The sequence below is a fragment of the Notolepis coatsorum genome, assembly GCF_963971535.1.
Source record: "Notolepis coatsorum genome assembly, chromosome: 13".
In the NCBI taxonomy this organism is placed as follows: domain Eukaryota; kingdom Metazoa; phylum Chordata; class Actinopteri; order Aulopiformes; family Paralepididae; genus Notolepis; species Notolepis coatsorum.
Window position 1 is genome coordinate 42,740,390 of NC_140177.1, and position 25,867 is coordinate 42,766,256.

The 25,867-nt window shown below is 43.0% G+C and overlaps 1 protein-coding gene across 2 annotated transcripts; it reads left to right on the top strand.

The window, feature by feature from the left end:
• Positions 1–1,718: 1,718 nt before the first annotated feature.
• LOC311238822 (sorting nexin-16-like) lies at positions 1,719–24,327 on the top strand. 2 transcript variants are annotated; one of them, XM_084327024.1, is made up of 8 exons: positions 1,719–1,833; positions 2,578–2,970; positions 11,841–11,927; positions 12,137–12,285; positions 14,390–14,459; positions 15,262–15,398; positions 16,447–16,902; positions 23,843–24,327. In XM_084327024.1, exons 2-8 carry the CDS (start codon positions 2,602–2,604, stop codon positions 23,922–23,924), a joined length of 1,350 nt encoding a protein of 449 aa, XP_084183150.1. In that variant the 5' UTR covers positions 1,719–1,833; positions 2,578–2,601; the 3' UTR covers positions 23,925–24,327. The 2 variants fall into 2 exon arrangements, with proteins under 2 accessions (XP_084183150.1, XP_084183149.1); XM_084327023.1 differs by lacking the exon at positions 1,719–1,833 and adding an exon at positions 1,914–2,371.
• Positions 24,328–25,867: the final 1,540 nt, after the last annotated feature.

Below are 25,867 nucleotides of genomic sequence, written 5' to 3' on the forward strand. Positions count from 1 at the left end.
TCAACGCCTCACTACTACTTCCCCAGTCCCTACCAGCCAAACACTTCATTACATTCAACACCTTATTCCCCCTTTCCCCTATCCTCCTCACATGGCCCTCCCACGTAAGATGAGAGTCAAAAACCACCCCTAGGTACTTAAATGTTGCTACCCTCTCCAGCTCCTGACCATACAACCTAAGCTTTATCCCTTCCTGCACCCTCTTCCTAGTAAAAACCATAAACTTCGTCTTTTCCACTGAAAACCTACACCCCCAATCTAACCCCCACTGCTCTACACTATCTATTGCTTCCTGAACCTTGCGTACCCCATACTCTACACTCCTCCCCCTCTTCCATAAAGCGCCATCATCCGCAAACAAAGACCTTCCAATCCCCCCCACTACCCCTCCAAATACATCATTTATCATAACTACGTAGAGGAGTGGGCTAATCACACTCCCCTGCAGGGTTCCATTACTAACCTGGACCTGACTTGACAGCACCCCCCCCCCCCACTTTAACCTGAATCTTCCTACCCGACAAAAAACTCCTCACCCAATTAAAAACCCTCCCTCCTATCCCCAAATAATGCAGTTTAATTAATAAGCCCTCCCTCCACATCATATCATATGCTTTCTCTATGTCAAAATATACACCTACCACTGACTCCCTATTACACTGAGCCCTCCTAACCTCATCTTCCATCCTCAGCACAGCATCCATAGTATTTCTCCCTCTCCTAAACCCACTCTGATATCCCTCCAACACCCCTCTCCTCTCAAGCACATGCGTCAGCCTATCCGCCACCATCCTCTCCATTACCTTACAAATATTAGACGTTAATGCAATAGGCCTATAACTCGTTGGCTGCGTCGGGTCCTTCCCTGGCTTTCTAACTGGCACCACCACAGCTTCCTTCCATGCCCCCGGCAACTCCCCCTCCTCCCATACCCTATTGTACAGACTCAACAACTCCCTCATAGCTCCCCACCCCAAATTCTGCAACATTCTATAACACACTCTATCCTTACCTGGAGTGGTAGGCTTAGCCCTTTTTATAGCCCTCACCACCTCCCCCAAGGAGAACGGCTCATCTAACTCACCATTCCCCCCCTCCTTCCTACCCACCACCCTTGTCATTTTATTGCAAGTGTGCGTTGTTGTTATTGCTATTGCTGATGACGACACCAGATTTCCGGGGTTTTCAGAGTAGGGTATATCTGCAGAGCCGCAAGCCCAACGTCTGGGCGGGGCTTCGTGGCTTGTACTGGGTTTGAGACGTTGGGCTTGCGGCTCTGCAGATATCCCCTATTGGGTTTTCAAGGGTTGCGCGGTTCAAGACACAAACGCAAACGAATTTACGAAACGGTGTAGATAGATATTCCTACGATTCTAGACAACACAGTGTTATTTTTAATTTGGTGTCATATGAGTATCAATGTGTTGTGTGTTCAGGTGGCTTGTTGCTGCTATGCAAGCGAAATAATATAAATATAAATATTTAAAAGTGCGCGCATAATCTTCTACTTACGGTAGCTGACACCTACAAACTCGTACCCAGGCACGCCCACATGCGGCGACAGGAAACTACTAATAAATGTAGTATGAAATTCAGAATATTTTTTTTATATATTTTGTTTTAAATACATGGCATGGCCTAGAAATGGTTTATGGAAAGATGTATATCATCTATCGTCAAATCTGTTTAACCGACTGGCCATGTTTCCTAAAATATGTGGGGAATTCCCAAATAAACTACTTTTGGAATGATGTAATCAAATGCATTGAAAATATCAGTCGCGTACGTTAAGTGACGAAAGAACAGAGTTTAAGAAGATGAAAGAATCCCACAGTAACTTTATACTCATACTGTACTGTTAATAAAGTTTTCAATCAATCAATCTAGTACACGTTTGAATTGTACGAGCGCCGTTTTGAATCATGGCAAAGCAAACAGTAAACAACGTTTCGTTTGATTATTGATGTAATCGATTATTGATGTGATCGTATTCAATTTGATTTAAAATGTTCCATTTCACTTTTACAACAGGAAGATAATTTTGTAGGAGATGCCCTGAAGCGCATGATCATGTTTACGTTTTGCGTGCCCTTGTTGTAACTCGAATCCGATGAGGAAAGGGTGTCAACAACTAGTCTTAAGTCTTGCTCTCTCTCTCTCTCACAACGGGTGCTTACGTGGATTGCACAGAATGGGAGCTGTAATGGATCGTCTGTCCTAAAGAGGTAGCCTAAAGTTAACGGGAGAAGCAACGACGTACCACAGCAGTTCGGTTTATTTCAAACTGAAAGAAAACTGCTAAGTTCAGTCAGGGAAGCACGCTGCTACGCTTGGAGAAACAATACATTTACTGAATTTACAGTACCATAATGTGAGTATCAGCCTTACTGTGACTATAGTCTTCTTTATTTGTCTTTCACGTTGACATGGGGGACCCTGATGTAAACAAGACGAAAGTCTTTCTCTGGTCTGCATCCCGTTAACAATTGTATTGAGCTGTACTGTACTGTACCCATTCTGCAATCTGTTAATAACGTTTTCAATCAATCAATCAAACATTATGCTTGTTATTTACAGTGGGACTTCCAGATACAAACGGATATGGCAACCCCGTTTGTCCCTGTGCCCATTCAAGTGAGACGGACCACGTCTGGAGGGTGCATGTCCAGGCCAAGGAGGACATCTCCCTCTGGCAGTCCTTCCTCAAGCAGTTCTGGGTCCTCCCCTCCTGGGAGGACTCCCTGGATAAGAGGTGCTGGGTCCTGGGGGAAGACAGTGGCGCGTCCTCCCAGCCTGCCTCAGCCTGGCTCCAGTCCGGAGGGATGTGGAAGGAGAACCAGGGGAGCAGCGGAAGGGTCGTCATCACCTGTCCAGGAAGATGGGTGCCCCCCCGGACGCAGTTGGGTGAAGAGGCCCATCACTCCTACCTTGCTGGGCTATGAGATCATGGAGGAGAGAGCAAAGTTCACGGTAAGGATGAACAGGAAGCCATGCCTTTTCTGCAGTACGCTAGATGATGGATGTTCTTATGAGCCTAAGCAGAAAGACTTTGGGGCACCATGTTCTTTTTTTAGTTTTATTTTTTTACATACAAGTTTGATATGTAGGCTATGTGTTGGTTGGTTGAATTTATTTGACAAATTCAAATACAATATACCCACAGTCCCACACTCATATCCTATGATCAGCATAGCACAATAAAGTCACATGACTTGTTTCCATCGTGATCCCACTCCCAAGATCAGTCAGGCAGGAAATTGTCATAAATACAATCAGCAACACAAATTAAACATTACATACATCATACAACTGTAAACTAAATTCACTTCCATTAGCACAGTTTTGGATGGCTGGCTGCTATTTTCAGAGAGTGGCAGTTGGAATGTATCATCGTGTGTGTCACACATTCCAATTTTTTTTTTGCAAAAGCTGAACTAAATGGGAACTAATGTGTGTCTGTGTGCGTATCGCGCATTTTCTCGTGGGACGGGGAGTCAGTCAGTCACAAGGAGGTGAGTCTGAAGAGGGTCACTCGGTTAGGAACAGCAGCTCCAATGTACAGTTTCTATGTCAAATGTATGTCAGTATTCCAATGTACAGTGTCCCAACCCCCCCCCCCCCCCACCTCCAATGTACAGCCCCACCCCACCTACCCAACCTCCTCCAATGCACAGTTTCTATGTCAAATGTATATACACTCTTTTTCTGGATTTTTTTAGTATCACAAACTACTGTATTTGAAAATCTGGTATGTCATAAATGTATAGATGTAGCAGTACTGTCTATCTGTATGTCATGTGTGTCATATGATGAATTGAAAATGGGGGACCCTGATGGAAACAAGACGAAAGTCTTTCTCAGGTCTGCATCCTCTTAACAATTGTATGTATTGAGCTGTACTGTACTGTACCCATTCTGCAATCTGTTAATACACTTTTCAATCAATCAATCAATCAGTTGCCCCTCAACTTTCCCCATTTCCCCCCGTATGATAATGACTGTTGACCACAAAGGCCTCTTTTCGATGATTTTTCACCTTAAAAAAACCTATACCTTACCTTAACCCTAACCATAACCTCATTAGATACATCATGTCTTAACCTAAAATAGGGATTAAAAAAACATCTTGTGAGTTGTGTGTTATCATTCATTTTCAAAGTTATAAAGAATTTAAGCTAAATGTGTATACTAGCTTCTAGCCATGACCCACAAAGTGTGTATGTGTGTTTGTCTGTGCACTTATTTATACCCAAGAGGGGGAAAAAGGTAGGCTAATAGGACACTTTAAAAAGATCAGATCCGAAAAGTTCTTTACTATCCAAAGGGGAAATATACTTACCTCAAGCCCCGCCCTCTTTTCTTGATCTTGATCTTTATCTTTTCTGTTACTTCCCTTGGACAAACAGTTTGTCAGAGGGACGTGACAGTTGTGATCGGAGGATCAAGAAAAGAGGGCGGGCTTGAGATAGGTCAATTGTATGCTTGTCGTCATGCCTGTGAATAGAATGTAAAATACAAAAATTAAAGATAAAGAGATAAAAACACTAAATAAAGAAAAAGAAAGTAAAATACAATACCAGTAGAATAAAGTAAATAAGAATACAAATGAGTTCTAAAATCCCCAAGTAATTGACCTATCTCAAGAATAGATAGAATAGAATAGAAATACTTTTATTATCCCGTGGGAAATTTGACACTGCAAATCGCTCAACATTTAAACATTTAGACAGAACAGGTCACGAATTAGAATAATAACACAAATCAATCAAGTTGCCTAGGATAAGAGTAGAGTAAAATAGAATAAAAATGAAATAAAATATACAGAAACAAATACAGTAAAAATATACTGAGCATGGGGGAAGGGGGGGGGGTACAGGTAGTAAAAACAACACAGCAGTGTAAACAATTTGGTCAATATAATTTAACTATCTAACTAAATGAAATATATATTCACAGTATTCTTTTTTGTATTTTATTTTTTTATTATTTTTTAAACAAACGCATAAACAAACATGACAACACACGATAAGATATACAAGCATTAGTTGTCAGTGCACATCCAATGAAATCACATTTTAGTTAATTGTCTTATATAGGATATACCCCTAATACCTGTTATCTAAAAACCTACACACATATGCTCCAGCTCGAACCCCCCCCTCCCGGACCCCACCTTGGGTAGTACCTCCATTATCCGTCGCACCTAACCAGACACTACCATTATAAGCTAGCTTTTATTCTCTCCACCACTTCTAACCACATTGACATTTTGGATTCATTGAGACCCAGAATTCTTGCTGTAGATATTTCTTGATAAATCACATCGAGATATGTAAGAAACCAAACTTTCCGGCACATTTTTTCCGGTTGAAACCAGCGTGATGCGATCAGCTTTTTAGCTACTGTGATACCCGATAAAACCAATCTCTTTAGCTGTGGATTTACTGCAAACTCAAAAACATCATTCAATAGTAATACCGAGGGGTGTACAGGTATATTCCAAGATACAAGTTTTGATAATTGTTGGGTCACATCTTTCCAGAATGTCTTAACTGGTGGGCAGTCCCAATACATGTGCATAAATGTCCCTTCGTCCCCATTTGTACATTGGGAGCATTTGGAGTCTTGTTTAAGACCCATTCTGCTCAGTCTTATAGGAGTCAAGTATGTCCTGTGAATATAGTTAAGATTGATTTGTTGATGGTCCGGGTTCCTTGATGTAAGTCGGACATTTGCCCATGCTCCTTGCCAATCAAAGTCATTTTCCAGGTCTGGTATATCTCTCCTCCAGGCAGAGTCTAGTTGGAGGGTTTCATACGACGAGGACTTTAGTAATTGATGATAAAAATCTGAAACAAAACCTCTCGATGTCTCTCTTTCATAGAAGAATTTGTGGTATCTGTGGTGTTCAATTGGTATGTCTAATGGAACACCGTGAGACTTCAAACATAGCCGTAACTGTATGTAAAAAAGCCATGTGGACTTGGTGAGATTCAATTTTTTGCATATTTCTCCATAACTACAAAAACCCTGTTTGTTAAAAACATCCCCTAATGAGTGTATGCCTTGCTCTTCCCATATAGGGAATCTTATAGGTCGTTTTTCAATTAAGAGTGCATTGTTATTGAATAAGGGAGTATGATTGTGCCATTTATGTGGGTTAGGATTTTCTTTTTGTGTTTCACGCCATATCCGGATCGCATGAGTAATTATGGGGCCAAATTTCCGTTCACAGTGCTTGATTGGTAGTTTAGTGTATGCTATGTCCTTCAGTCTATGTGGGGCTACTATGTTTTCTTCTAATTTTCTCCAGGATACTAATGCTTGGGGGTCAAACCATGTTGTCAATGGTCTTAATGTGTACGCCTTAAAATATTGGAAAAAATCTGGAAATGCCATGCCACCATCTGCTTTATTTCTCTGTGCGGTGGATCTTTTTATACGTGGTGGTTTGTTATTCCAAATAAATTTGTATGTGGAGGAGTGTAATCTTTTCCAGTAACCCTCTGGAGGGGGTAACGGTAGCATTGAACTGAAGAAGTTGATTCTAGGTAGTACATCCATCTTAACTATTGATATCCGTGCTTGTACTGTGTTTTTAAGTTTTGCCCACCTATCAAGGTCGTCTTTGATTTTGTTTTGGATTTTTGTGTAATTGTGCTTCACCGTTTGTCTTATGGTGGGGAATATTTCCACTCCCAAACATCTAAAATGTTTTACCATAGGTATCTCTCCTGGGAGGGTTATATCTTTTTTTGCAGGGGTGTTAAGTGGAAGGAAAGCCGACTTCGGCCAATTTATCTTAAATCCCGATAAATCACCAAAGTTCTCAATCAACTTGAGCAGATGAGGCAATGTGGTGTTGGGGTTTTGCATGAACAATATTACGTCGTCCGCATATAAACTAATTTTATGTTGTGTACCCTTGATTACGATTGGTTCTATGGATTGGGATTGTCTTATATATTGTGCTAAAGGCTCTAATGATAGTTCAAGTTTCTTTAATAGTTGTCATACAGAAGTACAGAATACTTTTATACAAAATGCTTCTTACTGTTACGCTCCAGAGACTGTGCAAGACAAGATAAGTATGAAATAAAATAACATAGTAAAATTAGAAGTAAAAAAAATGAGGTCACAGTGTTCAGTTTAGACATATGTACAATGTTCGATGCAGAATAGACGTAACTGAGTTACCATATAATATACAATACTGTGCAGTGTACTAATATACAATACTATATAGTGCAAGGCAGAAATGGGATGAGGTGCAATTTAGGTACAATTTACAGTAGGTGTACGAGTTGTAGTGCAAATCCTTTATCAATAAATATAAAGTGTAAAGTGTGTTTGTGTGATCTAAAGTGTGGAGAGTGGGTGCTGCAGTGTGTTGTTTGTTTGAGTGCGTGTGGGTGTGTGTGCTGTGTGCATTTGATGGTTGTTGCATAGTGTTTATTGTTCGTTTAGCAGCCTGATGGCCTGGGGATAGAAGCTTCTTCTGAGTCTTTCTGTGCTCGCCTTAAGACTCCGGTATCGCTTGCCTGACCGCAGCAGTTCAAAGAGGCAGTTGTTCGGGTGGCTCGAGTCCTTAATAATTCTCTTAGCCTTCCCCTTGCACCGCTTGTTGTAAATGTTCTGGAGGGTGGGAAGCCCCCCTCCAATTGTGCGTTCGGCTGAACGTGTCACTCTTTGTAGTCTGCTACGGTCTTGTGCAGTGCTATTCCCAAACCAGGAGGTGATGTTGCCGGTCAGGATGCTCTCTATTGTACATGAGTAGAAGTTCCTAAGGATCTTCTGACTGACTTGGAACTTCCTTAGGCGCCTGAGGAAGTAGAGGCGTTGTCGTGCCTTCTTCACAACACTGTCAATGTGTGTGGTCCATGTCAAGTCCTCGGATATGTGGGCTCCGAGGTACTAGAAACTGTTCACTCTCTCAACCGGTGCCCCGTCGATGCTGAGGGGGCTGTAGTCCTTGACCCCCGACCTCCTGAAGTCCACAATCATCTCTTTTGTTTTGCTGACGTTCAGGGAGAGGCAGTTCTCCTGACACCACTGTGACAGGTTCTCTACCTCTTCCAGGTAGGCCCTTTCGTCGTTGGCAGAGATCAGGCCCACCACTACTGTGTCATCAGCAAATTTGATGATGGTGTTGTAGTTCCGCTGTGCTACGCAGTCATGTGTGTACAGGGAGTAGAGGAGGGGGCTCAGAACACAGCCCTGGGGGGCCCCTATGTTGAGCGTGATGGATGAGGAGGTGCAGTTGCCTGCTCTTACCACCTGGGGTCTGCCCGTCAGGAAGTCCAAGACCCACTGGCAGAGGTCATAGTTCAAGCCCAGGTCCCTGAGCTTGGCTATGAGTTTGGAGGGGACTATGGTATTGAATGCTGAGCTGTAGTCGATGAACAGCATTCTCACATAGTTCCCCTGCCTCTTGTCCAGGTGTGATGCTGCTGTGTGCAGCACATGGGCTATGGCGTCCTCCGTGGACCTGTTGGGGCGATATGCAAATTGCAGAGGGTCCAGGTTGATGGGGAGGGAGGAACAGATGTAGCCCTTCACTAGCTTCTCAAAGCACTTCATGGCTATGCAGGTGAGGGCTACAGGGCGGTAGTCGTTGAGGCAAGCGGGCGTAGATTTTTTGGGTACAGGGATGATGGTGGACTTCTTCAGACAGGTGGGGATGACAGCCTGTTCCAAGGACAGGTTGAAGATGTCAGTGAATACCGGGGCCAGTTGGTCGGCACAGACTTTTAGGACGCGGCCGGGGATGCCGTCCGGTCCTGCTGCCTTCCTGATATTCACTTTTTTAAAGATCCGTCTCACCTCATGCTCTGTTACCCTGAACACTGAGTCTCCATCAGCAGACCCCCCCCCCCCCCATTGCCGTGGTTTGTAGGCTGGTGTTGTTATTCACAGCCTCAAACCTCGCATAGAAGGAATTGAGATCATTTGCTAAGGAGATGTCACTTTTCAGTTTGAGGGGGGTGCCTTTGTAATCTGTCATTGTTCTGAGGCCCTGCCACATGCCTCTAGAGTCAGCCTGTTCAAACTGAAGTTCAACTTTATCCCTGTAACGCCGTTTTGCCTCTATTACTGCTCTCCTGACGTTGTATCTTGCCATCTTGTGTTCTTCCATGTTGCCTGTCACCAGCCCGGTGTTGTATGCTGATGTGCGCACTTTCAGAGCCTCACGGACGGATTTGTCTACCCAGGGCTTTTGATTTGGGTAGATTTTAATTGTGGTGGAGGGGATTGTTTCTTCTACCAGAGTACAGACATAGATCGAATAGTCCGGGACTAAGAGGGCAACCCTGTCTGGCTGAGCGTGATACCGGAAAGATTTTGGAGATGATTGTACCTGTTGTAATCATGGCCGATGGGTCTTTGTATAATACTTTAATCATATCAATGAATCCTTTTCCTAACCCCATCCTTTCTAATACTGCCCATAGATACGACCATTCCAGCCTGTCAAAGGCTTTCATAGCATCCAGGGACAGCATCGCCTTAGGTATGGTGTCATCCTTGTCGGCATCTAGTATGTGCAGTATTCGTCTTATGTTATCAGTGATCAGGCGGCCTCTTATGAAGCCAGTTTGGTCCGGGTGAACTAAAGACATCATATGCTTTTGTAATCTGATGGCTAATACCTTAGAGTACAGTTTGATATCGGTTCCGAGGAGGCTTAAAGGTCTATAACTACCGCACTCGTTTGGGTCTTTGTCTTTTTTAAGGAGGACTGTTATGAGTGCAATATTGTCATTCTTATGGAAGTTCCCCTCCTTGACTGAGTATAAGATCATATTTAGTAATAAGGGTCCAATTATGTCCCAACAAGAAAGGTACATTTCTGATGGGATACCGTCTCTTCCAGGAGCCTTACCACTTTGCATTTCGGATATGGCCTTCTTGAGTTCCTCTAGTGTGATCGGTGTTTCTAACTGTTTAGCGTCATCCTCTGAAAGTTTAGGGAGAATAATTTGATTAAGATATGTGTCCATTTTGTTTTGATCGAAGGTCGTTTCTGATTTATATAAGTCGGAGTAGAATTCTTTGAATGTATCGTTTATTTTTACAGGGTCTGTTTCAAGTACTTGTTGTGCTCTAATGGTAGTTATATCTGCAAATTTTTTCCGATTGTTGTCTGTATATGGCATTGATCTCTATTTTTATTACGTTAACTTGATTCTCTAGTCGAGTTGAGTTGTTGTATTTTAGAGAATTAAATAACGTTGAGTAAAGCGTTTCCAGCTCAGCCAGTTTTGTGCATTGATTCTTGCGCATTTTGGAGGAAAAGCTATCAGTGAAATCTTTGATCATTCCCTTTACCGACATCCATATTATTCTGGGGTCTTGCACCGAGTTTGCATTCTCCCGTTGGAATACTATAAGAGCTTCTTTGAGTTGTGTAATGAATTCCTTGTTATTAAGCAGCATCGAGTTAAATCGCCATCTTGGGGCTCGGGAGGATAGTATACCAAATGTTCCTTTAAGGAGTAAATAACAGTGATCTGATAGTGTGTTGGGTATCATTTCCACTTCATAATTATCAAATAGTCTCTGTGATGCAAAGACATAATCTATTCTGGATAATGTGTTATGTCTCCCAGATCGACAAGAGTACTTTCGGGTCGTGGGATTAAGTAATCGCCATAAGTCATTTACACCTGTAATCTTCGACCAATCCTTTAATGCCTTAGATGAATTCTTTTGTTCGCTGGAAAAGGCGAGGTAAGATTTGTCCATCCTTGGGTTCCAGATGGCATTAAAATCCGCACCTATTATAAATGAGTAATCGGGAATGTCTAACATTGCATTGGTTAGTTATATTCACAGTATTCACAGTGTCACATAAGGTGCAGTATGCTTCAGGTATTGTATTGTCCTCCTTGGTTTCCTATTAATCCAAGGTCAATGTCTGGCAGCCGTCGCTGCCCCCTGTTTTGGAGCCTGGAGGCCGTTAGTCGCGGCCTCCTGCCACTATTGAGCTGCCGCTCTGTGCTCAGTGATGCAGTGAGGCACAGTGATGGCTGTTGGAATGAAGGACTTTCTGTGCCGTTCAGTGCTGCATTTGGGTAGTGTGAGCCTAGCACTGAACATGCTCCTCCTGTCAGCCAAGTCTGTGTATAGTGGGTGGGTGGGGTTTTCCCTGATGGCCTGGAGCTTAGCAAGGCTCCTCCTCTCCGCCACCCTCGCTAGAGAGTCCAGCTCTACCCCAACCACGCTGCTGGCCTTCCTAACCAGCTTATCCAGCCTGGTTGTGTCCACTGCTCTCAGTCCGCTGCCCCAGCAGGTCACAGCATACAAGAAGGCGCCCGCCACCACCGACTCATAGAACATCCTCAACATCCTTGTACAGACATTGAAGGATCTCAGCCTTCTGAGGAAGTAGAGTCGGCTCTGGCCCTTCTTGTACAGTGCCTCTGCATGTTTTGACCCGTTCAGTTTGTTGTCGATGTGCACACCGATGTGCCCTCTTTTCTTGATCCTCCAATCAGAAAATTGTCAGAGGGAAGCAACAGTTGTGATTGGAGGATCGAGAAAAGAGGGCGGGCTTGAGATAGGTAAATTCTATTCACATAATATGACCAAAATACAGATCTCTACAGATGTCAATAGACAGGGTGCATGCATCACAACTGTGATTCATATTTCTATTCACATACTGACACAACCTCCAGGTTACGGTATCAACCCTATATCTACAGCTATGAACAGAGTTATGCATACACAATGGTCCACAGGTCCAGTGTGTCATGAGATCACATAGTGATTCCACCCTTTTGCTTATATTGCATAGAAGGAGTCAGTAATAGAGAGCGTGTCTTTCTGTACCACAGGTTTATAAAATCTTGGTGACGGGGCTTCAGGGAGACACATGGGTGATCTTCAGAAGATACACCGACTTCTCCAGGCTCAATGACAAGGTGAGCGGCTGCCAAACACATGGGTTAATAGTTTTGGTTATCTTCAAGTGCCTCTGGGAGTCTGTGGAAAACCAGTGTTGCGTGTGCATGGGCTTGGCAGGTAAACTCACTCTTGCTCATTTCTCTGAAGTTGCCTACTGCAGTAGATATTTATTTTTGTTTCCTGTGTTTCCCCTCATCTCAAACATTCTGTATGTGCACGTCTGCAGCTGAAGGAGATTTTCCCCAGGTTTCGTCTGGCCCTGCCTCCTAAACGGTGGTTCAAAGATAACTATGACATGGAGTTTCTGGAGGAAAGGCAGATCGGACTACAGATCTTCCTACAGAACCTGTTGGCACATAAAGACATCATCAACAGGTGCACAGCAGTTTGTAGTGAGTGAGTGAGTGAGTGAGTGAGTGAGAAAGAGGGAGAGCACCTGCTTCATTCATCCGTTGTCTACCATCCATACAAGATTCAAGATGATTTGTTGTCATGCACAGTTAAACAGACAGTTTGCTGTACAATGAAAAACTTAGTTTGCTAGTCCGTCCTTCACACAAAATCACACAATCACACAATACTTAACTGGAATGAACAACTTAAATACAAGCGAATGGTAAAAATAAGGAGATCTTAAAAAAAGTAACATTAACATTATTGCACGTTCCGTTCACAGTGTAGGATCAAGGGTGTTGTAACATTGTTACTCTGCTGATAGAGTTGTGCCCTTCCTGATGACTTGTCGTACAGAACTTGTAAGTCGCTTTGGATAAAAGCGTCAGCTAAATGACTAAATGTAAGGGTGTTTACAATATAAATATATGGAGGTGACAATGGGTCACTTAAAGTGTCTTTAGTGTCTTTGGCTTTCACAGTTCTGGGAAAGGGTGACAGTGAGGTCACAGCAGCAGTCAGAGTGTTTGTTTGAAATTTATTGAAAACTTTATTAACAGATTGCAGAATGGGTACAGTACAGTACAGCTCAATACATACAATTGTTAAGGGGATGCAGACCAGAGAAAGACTTTCGTCTTGTTTACATCAGGGTCCCCCATTTTCAATTCATCATAACATATATGACACACAGGGGGTGGGTGGGGGACACTGTACATTGGAATATTGACAAAGCCATACTTGGTCATTTACTGTACATTGGAGGGGGTTGGGTTAGGACATTTGCAGGGGCCAGTTTCGAATTGCAGTCTCCCGTAGGTGTTCTTTGAGAGTGTTTTTGAAAGTGGGTAGTGATTCACATTCCTTTACGGCTTTGGGTAGGGCGTTCCACATTGATGTGGCATAATTGCGAAACGTGTTTAGTCCCTTGTTTGAGCCGAATCTGGGTTTAACATGATTTGTGGAGCTCCCTCTGGTGTTGTGGTCGTGGTATTCACTGACCTTTGGGAAGTATTTTGACATGTACATGGGTACCTTGGTCGTGTAGTGTATCTTGTAGACCAGGCCCATTGCAAGTTGCTGTACTCTGTCGTCTACTCTAAGCCATCCTAGGTTGTCAAAGTGGGCAGGGGTGAGGTGGGTTCTAGGAGTCAGGTCAAGCAGTAGTCTGACCAGTTTTTTTTTTAGATTAAGTCATTTTGTTTTTAGTGCCTTTGAGGTGCTTTGGTACCATGAGGTGCAAGCATAGTCATAGTACCCTTGAATGAGTGCTCCTGCCAGAGTCTTCATGGTATTCTTGTTTACCAGAGAGGAGATCCGGTACAAGAATCGAGTTTGTTGGTTGACTTTTTTTTATTCGTGTCTGCCTTCACAAGACAGACACCCAAAAAAAAGGTGGGGGGGTGTCACAGTTTCATACAGAACAACATTGCCACTGTTTGCTTGAATTTAAAAGTTTGTAGTAGGGATGCACTGATACTGGTTTTGGATATGGGTCCGATACCAGCCCAAAATAGAATATCGGTATCAGAGAATTTCCAGATACAAAAATCCAATACCAAGAAACATTGACAAATTGACTTGATTTGCTGCATTCGAACTCTCTCTAATGGAAAATGTATTATATCTAGGGCTGCTTGATTATAGCAAAAATCATAATCAATTATTTTGGTCAATATTGAGATCACGATTATTTAACATGATTACTCATTGACCTTGGAAACATCTTGTATTTATTTAACTTAAAAAAACTGGATTTCTTTGAACTTGAAATATAATTCAACTGAAAAACTAAAACATGACTCAAAGGTGATTATCTTGTTTTCATAATTGTTATTATAATTATATGAATTGCCCAGTCCTATTCTATCTCAATAATATTAGTCCAATGACCCCAAAATGACGGTCCAAGTCTATACTGTTCATTAAGGGTAATGAATCAGATCGGTACTCTGTATCTCCCCATACCCAAAGTCCAGGTATTGGTACCGGGACTGAGAAAGTTGGATCAATGCATTCCTCATTTCCAGGCCACTATAAGTCTTTTTCACATTGTTTAATTTGGATTATTTCCTTTTCTCCTTAGTGAAGTGGTCAGGCAGTTCCTGTGTCTGGATGAACCACCAGGGCCCTTTGACAGTCTGGTGGAGAGCAGGGTATGTGCTTCCTACACTCCCTTCAGTAACCTCCAACAACACCTTGGCACGTCTATTTTAAATGCCATTGTAGCAGAGTAACACTGCCTGAGGCCTGGTAAGCCTTACATATCCCTTGTCCTGAAGCCTAGTAAGCTTTACATATCACTTGTCCTGAAGCCTAGTAAATCTTACATCTCCCTTGCCCTGAAGCCTGGTAAGCCTTCCATCTACCTTGTCTTGAGGCCTGGTAAGCCTTCCATCTACCTTGTCCTGAGGCCTGGTAAGCTTTACATCTACCTTGTCCTGAGGCCTGGTAAACATTACATCTTCCTTGGCCAGTGGGATGGTTATCCCTCTGGCTTAAGGCTAGATGTTTGGCTTCCCATACAGGTGACCCAGGTTAATAGGTGTGTTGCATTGGTGCCGTGTCCCAGACGGGCTTCCCCATCAAAAGGGGAATGAGTGAGTGTAGCAGAGGAGCCCTGTCTGAAGCCTCGTAAGTCTAATATGCTACAGTCACTCTTGAGTGCATAGTAGTATAGACATATTAGCATAGTAGGTAGTAGTATAGGCAAGGTAGATTCCTTAGCAGCAGAGTGCATCATTGTAAAAGACAGTACAAAGGTTAGTATTTTATTTATTTATTTATAAAATTGGGTGGGTTTCAGCTGTCCTGACTGGTGGGAACTGGGAAGTTTGTTCCACCCATGTGAAGCGAAGACGGAATAGCTGGCTTCTCTTTGATGAAGAGATGAATAGAGAAGTTTGATTTTGAGAGATAAACGATGGGCTGTGTTGTGTGTTGTTGTGTTGTTTACAGGCTTTCTGCGAAACCCTGGAGGAGACGAACCACCGCCTCCAGACGGAGCTGCTGGAGAGGCAGAAGGAGATCGTTGACCTGCAGATCGCTCTGGAGGAGAGGGAGAGTCGCATCGCTCTCCTAGAGGAAAGAGTCAAGTAAAGATCTGTTCACTGTTTGTATGTGGGCGCATGCATGCTGGAAATCTATGTAAACTGGAGAGAGCAGGTGAAGGCCTATGTATACAGTATGTGCCATAGGCGTAGTTTTATATAGGGATGCTAGGGACATGAAACACTGTCCCTACCAAGAACTTGCAGAGTGAAAACTATAGTTTCAGTATTATAATTCACAACATCACGTTCTTGCAAAACAGAGCCTTTTTATCTTTCACAAAAGTGTAGGTTGATCAGCAAGCTATCCTATTATTTGTAACATCCAATCAACAACCTGGACTTTCAAGTTCTCGAAACAATAGGGAATAAAATATGTTCACGGACTAAAATCTTTTTGGACCCAATTTGCTATCGGTTTGTATGTAGGCCAAATGCATCGATTCAGGAGGTTAATTAAAGAGTCATCTCAGGATCATCTGATGCTCTTTGTAGCTAAAAAAAAATGTATTTACGCTCAAATTAGTGCATTGGTGGTTCACAATTTGTGTCCCTAAAAAGGTGTCCCTACCAAAGCTCAAATCAAACCTACGCCCCTGGTGTGTGCAAATATAAATGTGATGTGAATCTGATGTGCATTTATTTACACGCTGTACTCTGAAGTTCATGTTTATCTTCATGTGAATTCATGTGAACCCGATAAATCCTGTTTAACCCCCTAGTGACATGATTAGAATAGCCGGGCTTTGCTCCCATCCACATTGTACATATTTCATTAAAAGGAGAGATTTCAAGGTTTCAGATGACATCAAATACGTAGTCCATGTTAGCTAGTAGCTAACAGAAAGGGGCTTAACATTTATTTTTCTCTTTCTTACTCATTATACTTTTATATTGATTACTTGTTGTTGTTTTCATTTACAGTATATATGTGTGTATGTGTATGTATGTGTATGTGTGTGTGTATATATAGTTTAGTTTTTCATACCAGATCCTTGCATAAACCGTCTGTTTTGTGTTCTACAAATCTACACAAAATAACGAAAAATAACAACAACAAAATGTCCCCTATAATTGTCCCCTTCTTTCACAGTGGTGTGTCTCTAAATCCAGAGTCCTCTCGGAGTCCTTGCCGGCTATCAGCAGAGGGCAGTGAAAGCAGCGGTTGCACAGACCCTGAGACAGACAGACACAGAGACACAGAGGCAGACAGACACAGAGACACAGAGGCAGACGAACACAGAGACACAGAGGCAGACAGACACAGAGACACAGAGGCAGACGGACACAGAGACACAGAGGCAGACGAACACAAAGTCACAGAGGCAGACGGACACAGAGACACAGAGGCAGACAGACGCAAAGTCACAGAGGCAGACGGACACAGAGACACGGAGGCAGACGGACACAGAGACACAGAGACAGACGAACACAGAGACACAGAGACAGACACCAACACCAATGGACAGAGAGACACGGATAAGAAAGAAGAAGCAGATGCAGAACAGAGATCCTCTATCACTGAGGTTGAGCAGGAACCTGACGAAAGGTATAGTAGCTCATAAATAAAGATTGATTGATTGATTGAAAATTGTATTAACAGATTGCAGAATGGGTACAATACAGTACAGCTCAATACTGTAATACTGTAAGCTCAATAATCGTTAAGGGGATGCAGGCCAGAGAAAGACTTTCGTCTTGTTTACATCAGGGTCCCCTATTTTCAATTCATCGTAACATATACGACATACAGATAGACAGTACTGCTACATCTAGACATTTAGAGCCTGATAGCGTTCCTAACTTCCTATTTGTTCTGTTTCCTTGCCATATAAATCCTAGTAATTGCTGTTGTGTGTCACAATATAACAGTTGTTTCCATAGCTGACTGTATAATGAAACTGAATTGGATATAACTGAATTAGATAGATAATTTAACCCCTCTAACAAAGAACCCCCCCCCCATGGACTCTTAATGTTGTTGTCCTTTATCTTGCATCACTTGTCCCACTGAGCCCCCTCCCTCTTCACGCTAGAACAACTTGTGAAAGATACTGTCCCTCTTCACACTAGAACAACTTGTGAAAGCTACTGTGCAGCTCAAAGCAGTTGGTCCAAAACTGATTATAACACAATGGTGTTTTCCAAGGGCAAGACTGGAACATGCAAAAAGCAGCCACTTCAGAGCAGAATTTCTCTCTTGAATTTGTCTTTTGAATTTGTCTGAATTTGTCTTCTGCTTAAGCTCCTCAAGTTTCAAGTTTCTTTAATAGTTGTCATACAGAAGTACAGAATACTTTTATACAAAATGCTTCTTACTGTTACGCTCCAGAGACTGTGCTAGACAAGATAAGTATGAAATAAAATAAAGTAGCATGTAAAAAGAAGTAAAAATAGAGGTCCCAGTGTTCAGTATAGACATATGTACAATGTTCGATGCAGACTAGAAGTAACTGAGTTGCCATACAATATACTATGCAATATACTAATATACAATACTATATAGTGCAAAGCAGAAATGGGATGAGGTACAATTTAGGTACAATTTACAGTAAGGTGTACGAGTTGTAGTGCAAATCCTTTACCAATAAATATAAAGTGTCCACTATTATCCCTGTACCCAAAAAATCCAAGCCTGCTTGCCTCAACGACTACCGCCCTGTAGCTCTCACCTCCATAGCCATGAAGTGCTTTGAGAAGCTAGTAAAGGGCTACATCTGCTCCTCCCTCCCCATCAACATGGACCCCCTGCAATTTGCATACCGCATGAGGTGAGACGGATCTTTAAAAAAGTGAATATCAGGAAGGCAGCAGGACCGGACGGCATCCCCGGCCGCGTCCTAAAAGTCTGTGCCGACCAACTGGCCCCGGTATTCACTGACATCTTCAACCTGTCCTTGGAACAGGCTGTCATCCCCACCTGTCTGAAGAAGTCCACCATCATCCCTGTACCCAAAAAATCTACGCCCGCTTGCCTCAACGACTACCGCCCTGTAGCCCTGACCTCCATAGCCATGAAGTGCTTTGAGAAGCTAGTGAAGGGCTACATCTGTTCCTCCCTCCCCATCAACCTGGACCCTCTGCAATTTGCATATCGCCCCAACAGGTCCACGGAGGACGCCATAGCCCATGTGCTGCACACAGCAGCATCACACCTGGACAAGAGGAAGGGGAACTATGTGAGAATGCTATTCATCGACTACAGCTCGGCATTCAATACCATAGTCCCCTCCAAACTCATAGCCAAGCTCAGGGACCTGGGCTTGAACTATGACCTCTGCCAGTGGGTCTTGGACTTCCTGACGGGCAGACCCCAGGTGGTGAGAGCAGGCAACTGCACCTCCTCAACATAGGGGCCCCCCAGGGCTGTGTTCTGAGTCCCCTCCTCTACTCCCTGTACACACACGACTGTGTGGCTCAGCGGAGTAGCAACACAATCATCAAATTTGCTGACGACACAGTGGTGGTGGGCCTGATCTCTGCCAACGACGAGAGGGCCTACCTGGAAGAGGTCAAGGTCCTGGCGGGATGGTGCCAGGAAAACAGCCTCTCCCTGAACGTCAGCAAAACAAAGGAGATGATTGTGGACTTCAGGAGGTCGGGGGTCAAGGACTACAGCCCCCTCAGCATCGACGGGGCACCGGTTGAGAGAGTCAACAGCTTTAAGTACCTCGGAGCCTACATATCCGAGGACTTGACATGGACCACACACATTGACAGTGTTGTGAAGAAGGCACGACAACGCCTCACGTTCAGCCGAACGCACAATCGGAGGGGGGCTCCCCACCCTCCAGAACATTTACAACAAGCGGTGCAGGGGCAAGGCTAAGAGAATCATTAAAGACTCCAGTCACCCGAACAACTGCCTCTTTGAACTGCTGCGGTCAGGCAAGCGATACCGGAGTCTCAAGGCGAGCACAGAAAGACTCAGAAGAAGCTTCTATCCCCAGGCCATCAGGCTGCTCAACGAACAATGAACACTACACAACAACAACCATCAAACGCACATAGCACACACATCCACACGCACACACTCACTTTAAACAAACACACTGTAGCACCCACTCCCCACACTTTATAGCACACACTCACTTTAAACAAACACACTGTAGCACCCACTCCCCACACTTTATATTTATTGATGAAGGATTGCACTACAACTCGTACACCTTACTGTAAATTGTACCTAAATTGTACCTCATCCCATTTCTGCTTTGCACTATATAGTATTGTACATTAGTACACTGCATAGTATTGTATATTATATGGTAACTCAGTTACGTCTATTCTGCATCGAACATTGTACATATGTCTATACTGAACACTGTGACCTCATTTTCTACTTCTAATTTACATGCTATACTATGTTATTTGATACTATCTTGTCTAGCACAGTCTCTGGAGCGTAACAGTAAGAAGCATTTTGTATGAAAGTATTCTGTACTTCTGTATGACAACTATTAAAGAAACTTGAAACTTGTTTAGGTGATCTAAAGTGTGGAGAGTGGGTGCTGCAGTGTGTTGTTTGTTTAAAGTGAGTGTGTGCGTGTGGATGTGTGTGCTGTGTGCATTTTATGGTTGTTGCATAGTGTTTATTGTTCGTTGAGCAGCCTGATGGCCTGGGGATAGAAGCTTCTTCTGAGTCTTTCTGTGCTCGCCTTGAGACTCCGGTATTGCTTGCCTGACCGCAGCAGTTCAAAGAGGCAGTTGTTCGGGTGGCTGGAGTCCTTGATGATTCTCTTAGCCTTACCCCTGCACCGCTTGTTGTAAATGTTCTGGAGGGTGGGAAGCCCCCCTCCAATTGTGCATTCCGCTGAATGTGTCACTCTTTGTAGTCTGCTTCGGTCTTGTGCAGTGCTATTCCCAAACCAGGAGGTGATGTTGCCAGTCAGGATGCTCTCTATTGTACATGAGTAGAAGTTCTTAAGGATCTTCTGACTGACTTGGAACTTCCTTAGGCGCCTGAGGAAGTAGAGGCGTTGTCGTGCCTTCTTCACAACACTGTCAATGTGTGTGGTCCATGTCAAGTCCTCGGATATGTGGGCTCCGAGGTACTTAAAACTGTTCACTCTCTCAACCGGTGCCCCGTCGATGCTGAGGGGGCTGTAGTCCTTGACCCCGACCTCCTAATGTCCACAATCATCTCCTTTGTTTTGCTGACGTTCAGGGAGAGTCTGTTCTCCTGGCACCATCCCGCCAGGACCTTGACCTCTTCCAGGTAGGCCCTCTCGTCGTTTGCAGAGATCAGGCCCACCACTACTGTGTCGTCAGCTAATTTGATGATTGTGTTGTTGCTCCGCTGAGCCACACAGTCATGTGTGTACAGGGAGTAGAGGAGGGGACTCAGAACACAGCCCTGTGGGGCCCCTATGTTGAGGGTGATGGATGAGGAGGTGCAGTTGCCTGCTCTCACCACCTGGGGTCTGCCCGTCAGGAAGTCCAAGACCCACTGGCAGAGGTCATAGTTCAAGCCCAGGTTCCTGAGCTTGGCTATGAGTTCTCATGTCCAGAGTAGACTCAGCTGTTCTGTGCAAGCATGCCTAACCGGCAAGACACAGCAGAGCTTGCATGGAGAATGGCTAAAGTCTAGACTTGGAAATGGTTGGTGCGCATGGTGGAAATTTCAACCTTTATTTAAAATCATAAGCTTCTGAGGTTTCCCTCATTTACAGAAACGACAATTGTACAAATGTAAACGGAACATAATAAAAGCAATATTAACAGAAAATTAAACACAACAGAGTAAAAATAAAAACATTTTTCAATCATTTAAAATATCAGCTAAAACAGTTACAGCTAGTCACACAATGGTCTGAAATCATACGTTTAAACATACCAAGGGAAGGGAGAACCTCCGACTTCAGAGAGAGTTGGAGGACATTCCAAGAGTTGGAGGCGTCAAAGGAAAAAGCTGACTTCCCTAGATCAGAACAAACTTGAGGGACCCTAAGAACCATCCAGTCATTTGATCAAGTTGATTAGGTTCCAATATTCCAATCTAACAGTGAAGAGATCAAGAGATATAAACAGGCTGTTTACCAATAAGGGCTTTAAAAATAAATAAATACCAGTGTTTGTTGCGCCTTTCTGCAAGAGAAGGCCAACCCACCCTATCATACAGGACACAATGGTGAGTATCATATCTGTCACCAGTAATAAACCTAAGAGCTGAGTGATATGCGGAATCCAGAGCATTAAGAGTTGATGCTGCAGCATGCCTATAAATTACATCACCATAATCCAAAACTGATAAAGAAGACTGATTCAACTATTATTTTTCTACGAAATAGAGGACAATTGGATCTGTTTCTGTACAGGAAACACATTTTCTGTTGCAGTTTAGAGCAGGGGTTCTCAACCTTTTTGCTGCCAAGGCACCCCTGTGTTCAATAAAATATTCCAGGGCATCCCTACATACGATAAAGACTTTTCCGGTCCTGTCTTTTTTGCTACAATGATGAGAAAAGTGCTTGCTTTCAAAATAATGTTTATTTAAGAAACCGGGAAACACAACTGTGTGTATATGCAGGCTATATAATGCATTATTAACATGTGTTTCAGGTCTAAATGGCTTAGTACTGTTGACATTAGTAGTAAAGTAGTAGTAGCTTGTAGTAGTAAATCAAATAGCATATTTCTTTAAATAAAATTACAGAAAATTATCACTAAAGTGCTATCTGTTGCAGCAGCTGCACTCTTTTCCATAAAAATAGCATATTTGGATAAGTGTGACCATTTCACAGAAACTGAAAATCATGTATTTTTTTTTAAATACAGAAAATTATCACTAAATTGCTATCTGTTGCAGCTGCACTGTTCTCCATAAAAATTGCATATTTGGATAAGTGTGACCATTTCACAGAAAAGGATCACCAAGTTACCATTTCTCCAAAAATATAAATAAATACAGAAAATAAGCACTCGTTCACTCAGTGGACATTTCTAGCTCAATGCGAGGTCTGCTGCTGCTGGCTAATAATACGGTCAATACGTGGGGAGATCTTTGACAAGGCAACACGCATGTCATCCTCAAGGCTCAACTTGGCCCTATATTTTGTTTTCAGAGCTGTCATGGATGAAAAGCCAGCTTCACACAGATATGTGGTGCTGAATGGTATCAACACCTTAACTGCTGCATCATGAGATACTTGGTACTCAGCACCACACTCTGAAACGAGCTCTCCAGGTGGTATCGGATGAGATTTCAATGAGTTCTTCCAAGAGTTTGGATGGAGATGTGTCCGGAAGCTTTGTCTCAATGTTGTCTGTAAAGTTTTTTTTTTATCCAGAGTAACTTGGTGATCCTTTTCTGTGTTTTATTAAATAATGATTTTCAGATTTTGAGAAATGGTCAAACTTATCCAAATATGGTATTTTCATGGAAAACAGTGCAGCTGCAACAGTTAGCACTTTAGTGATAATTTTCTGTAATCCAAAAAGAGTCAAAAAAAAAGTTTTTTTTTTTTTTTATTATCTCAAGGCACCCCTGGCAGCTCTCTGAGGCACCCTAGGGTGCCGCGGCACCCCTGTTGAGAACCGCTGGTTTAGAGGCAAGATTATCCACATGGAACTTAAATGTAATTTTCTCGTCAAGCCACAGGCCAAGATATTTATACTCAGTGACAAGAGCCACATTATCCACACATTATCAAAGTTAATATTTCTGGCTCTTGAAAACAACATACATTTAGTCTTACTAGCATTAAGAACTAATTTAAGATTAACAAGGGCATCCTGAAGAGCAGGCCAAGATATTTATACTCAGTGACTCTCTCTATACAAGAGCCACATTATCCGCACATTATCAAAGTTAATATTTCTGGCTCTTGAAAACAACATACATTTAGTCTTACTAGAATTAAGAACAAATTTAAGATTAACAAGGGCATCCTGAAGAGCATAAAAGGAAAGTTGCAATTTCTCAATGGCCAACTGTAAAGAGTCAGCAATACAGTACACAATTGTGTCATCAGCATACAAATGGGCATGACATCTGTACAAAGAAGAAACAATATTATTAATGTAAATTGTAAAAAGGACAGGACCCAAAACTGAACCTTGTGGCACACCTTTATGGACAAAAATTCAGATTGGGTTAGGGTTATTATATTATATATATATAGCCTGTTCCAGTCCTTCGTATGCCCACGGAAGACGTCATCGTGTTGGAATTAGTGTTGGGAAAGAAAAAAAGAAGAGCTTTCGCATGTTGTTCTGGCACAAAGAGGAGGGTCCTCGGCAAGTGATGCGAGGGAAAAGATAGTGACATCACAAGTCTGTGGGGCTCCTATAGGTGCAAATGTGATGCATCAACTGAACTGAAAGTACTCAACATCTACTGTCTTTTATGCACACAACACCCCTACTTATTATTGTCTGTTGATAATTAGGTTTGAAAACATTGCTCATCTGACCTACAGTTCTTACGTCTGACAGATTCTATTGTTTGTTTGTTGGTAATTAATGAATAACTGAATGATCTTCCACAGGTGTGAGGCTCCTGGATCAGAGAAGGGCTATGGAGCATACTGGAATAATCTGGCCATCAGTGGTTCCCCCATTCCATTGTAATCCAGAGAAGAAGAAAGAAAGTAACAGACTCCATTCCATTGTAATCCAGAGAAGAAGAAAGAAAGAAATGAACGGACTCCATTCCATTGTAATCCAGAGAAGATGAAAGAAAGTAACAGACTTGATTCTCCTAGCCTGAACTCAATTGGCCTATCTCAAGCCCGCCCTCTTTTCTTGATCCTCCGAACACAACTGTTGCTCGAAGGAAGCGACAGTAGTGATTTGGAGGATCAATAAAAGATGGTGGGACCTGAAATAGGCCAGTAAAGATGCACAAGAGGAATAGAATCATGGGATCATCATTTATTCATATTCATTCAGCAATCATATTATTTTGCACCTTGTGGATTTCTGCCTTTGTCTTATCATTCTGAATGTGTTTCTATTGAGTGAGTGAGTGAGTGTGTGGCTAAATTCCTACCTGGGAATTACAATAACTAAATAAACGTGTCCTTTAACTCGATGTGATGAAGTAGAACATGATATATTACTGATGCTTTATCAATCTGGCTTGAGTTCAACATTTATTTTGAAACATTGACAATATCTAAACACAGGAACTGCCACAAGGTGGCACTATAGCAACACTTCTCACCACTCTGAAGCAATAGGGTAAATCTGCAGTGCCGCAGCCCCCAATGTCTGGGCGGGGCTTCGGGGCCTGTACTGGGCGGGGCGTCAGGGCCTGTACTGTGCGTGGGCGTGGCATTGGGGCCTGTACCGTGCGGTGTGAATGAATGAATGAAAATGAATGAGGTGCACTACTGCACATGCGGATGAGGGGGGGGGGGCTCTCTCTCACTACGTGTTACTGGTGCGACATTTATGACATGATACACACAACATACAGATATAAGAATCGAATCTAATTATGACATACAGATATACAGTACTGTTACATTTGTGATTGATTGATTGAAAATTGTATTAACAGATTGCAGAATGGGTACAATACAGTACAGCTCAATACACACAATTGTTAAGGGGATGCAGACCAGAGAAAGACTTTCGTCGTGTTTACATCAGGGTCCCCCATTTTCAATTCATCATCCAATCCAATCCACTTTATTTATAAAGCACATTTAAAACAACAAAGTTGACCAAAGTGCTGTACAAGTCCATAACATAAGATAAAACATAAAAAAAAATTGAATAAAAGCACACAATAAAAACAGTACAATATGTCACATAAAAAGGCCAGTCTCAAAAAAACGGTTTAAAAGCCAGAGCAAATAAATGTGTTTTGAGGCGTGATTTAAACACCTGCAGAGTGGGGGCCTGCCTAATGCAGTGGTCCCCCCTAAGCTTCAGCCTGGAGTTTGGAACGGCCAAGAGGAGCTGGTCAGAGGACCTGAGGGACCTTGGGGGAACATAGGGTTCCAGCAGGTCCGAGAGGTAACCCGGTGCCAAGCCGTTCAAACATTTAAAAGCAAACAGTAAAACCTTAAAATCAATCCTAAAATGCACAGGAAGCCAGTGGAGGGCAGCCAGCACAGGGGAAATGCCAGCAGACGGGCAGCGGCGTTCTGCACCAACTGCAAACGAGAGAGGGAGGCCTGACTGACGCCAACGTACAGGGCATTGCAGTAATCAAGGCGAGAGGTCATAAAAGCATGGATAACCGTTTAAAAAACGGAACGGGATAAAAAAGGTTTGACCTTGGACAGCCTCCTAAGTTGGAAAAAACTCTTTCCCACCACAGCATTGATCTGCTTGTCCAACTTTAGGTCACAATCAAATTTTACCCCTAGGTTGGTGACTGTTGGCTTCACAAAAAGCCCAAGAGGGCCCAAGTCACCAGGAGGAGACACATGCCCATTGCTGGGACCAAACACCATGACCTCTGTTTTACTGTCATTGAGACAAAGACAGTTTGATGCCAGCCATGCCTTAACATCGCCAAGGCATGCTAATAGTGGGTTTACCGGGTTGCTATTGTTTCT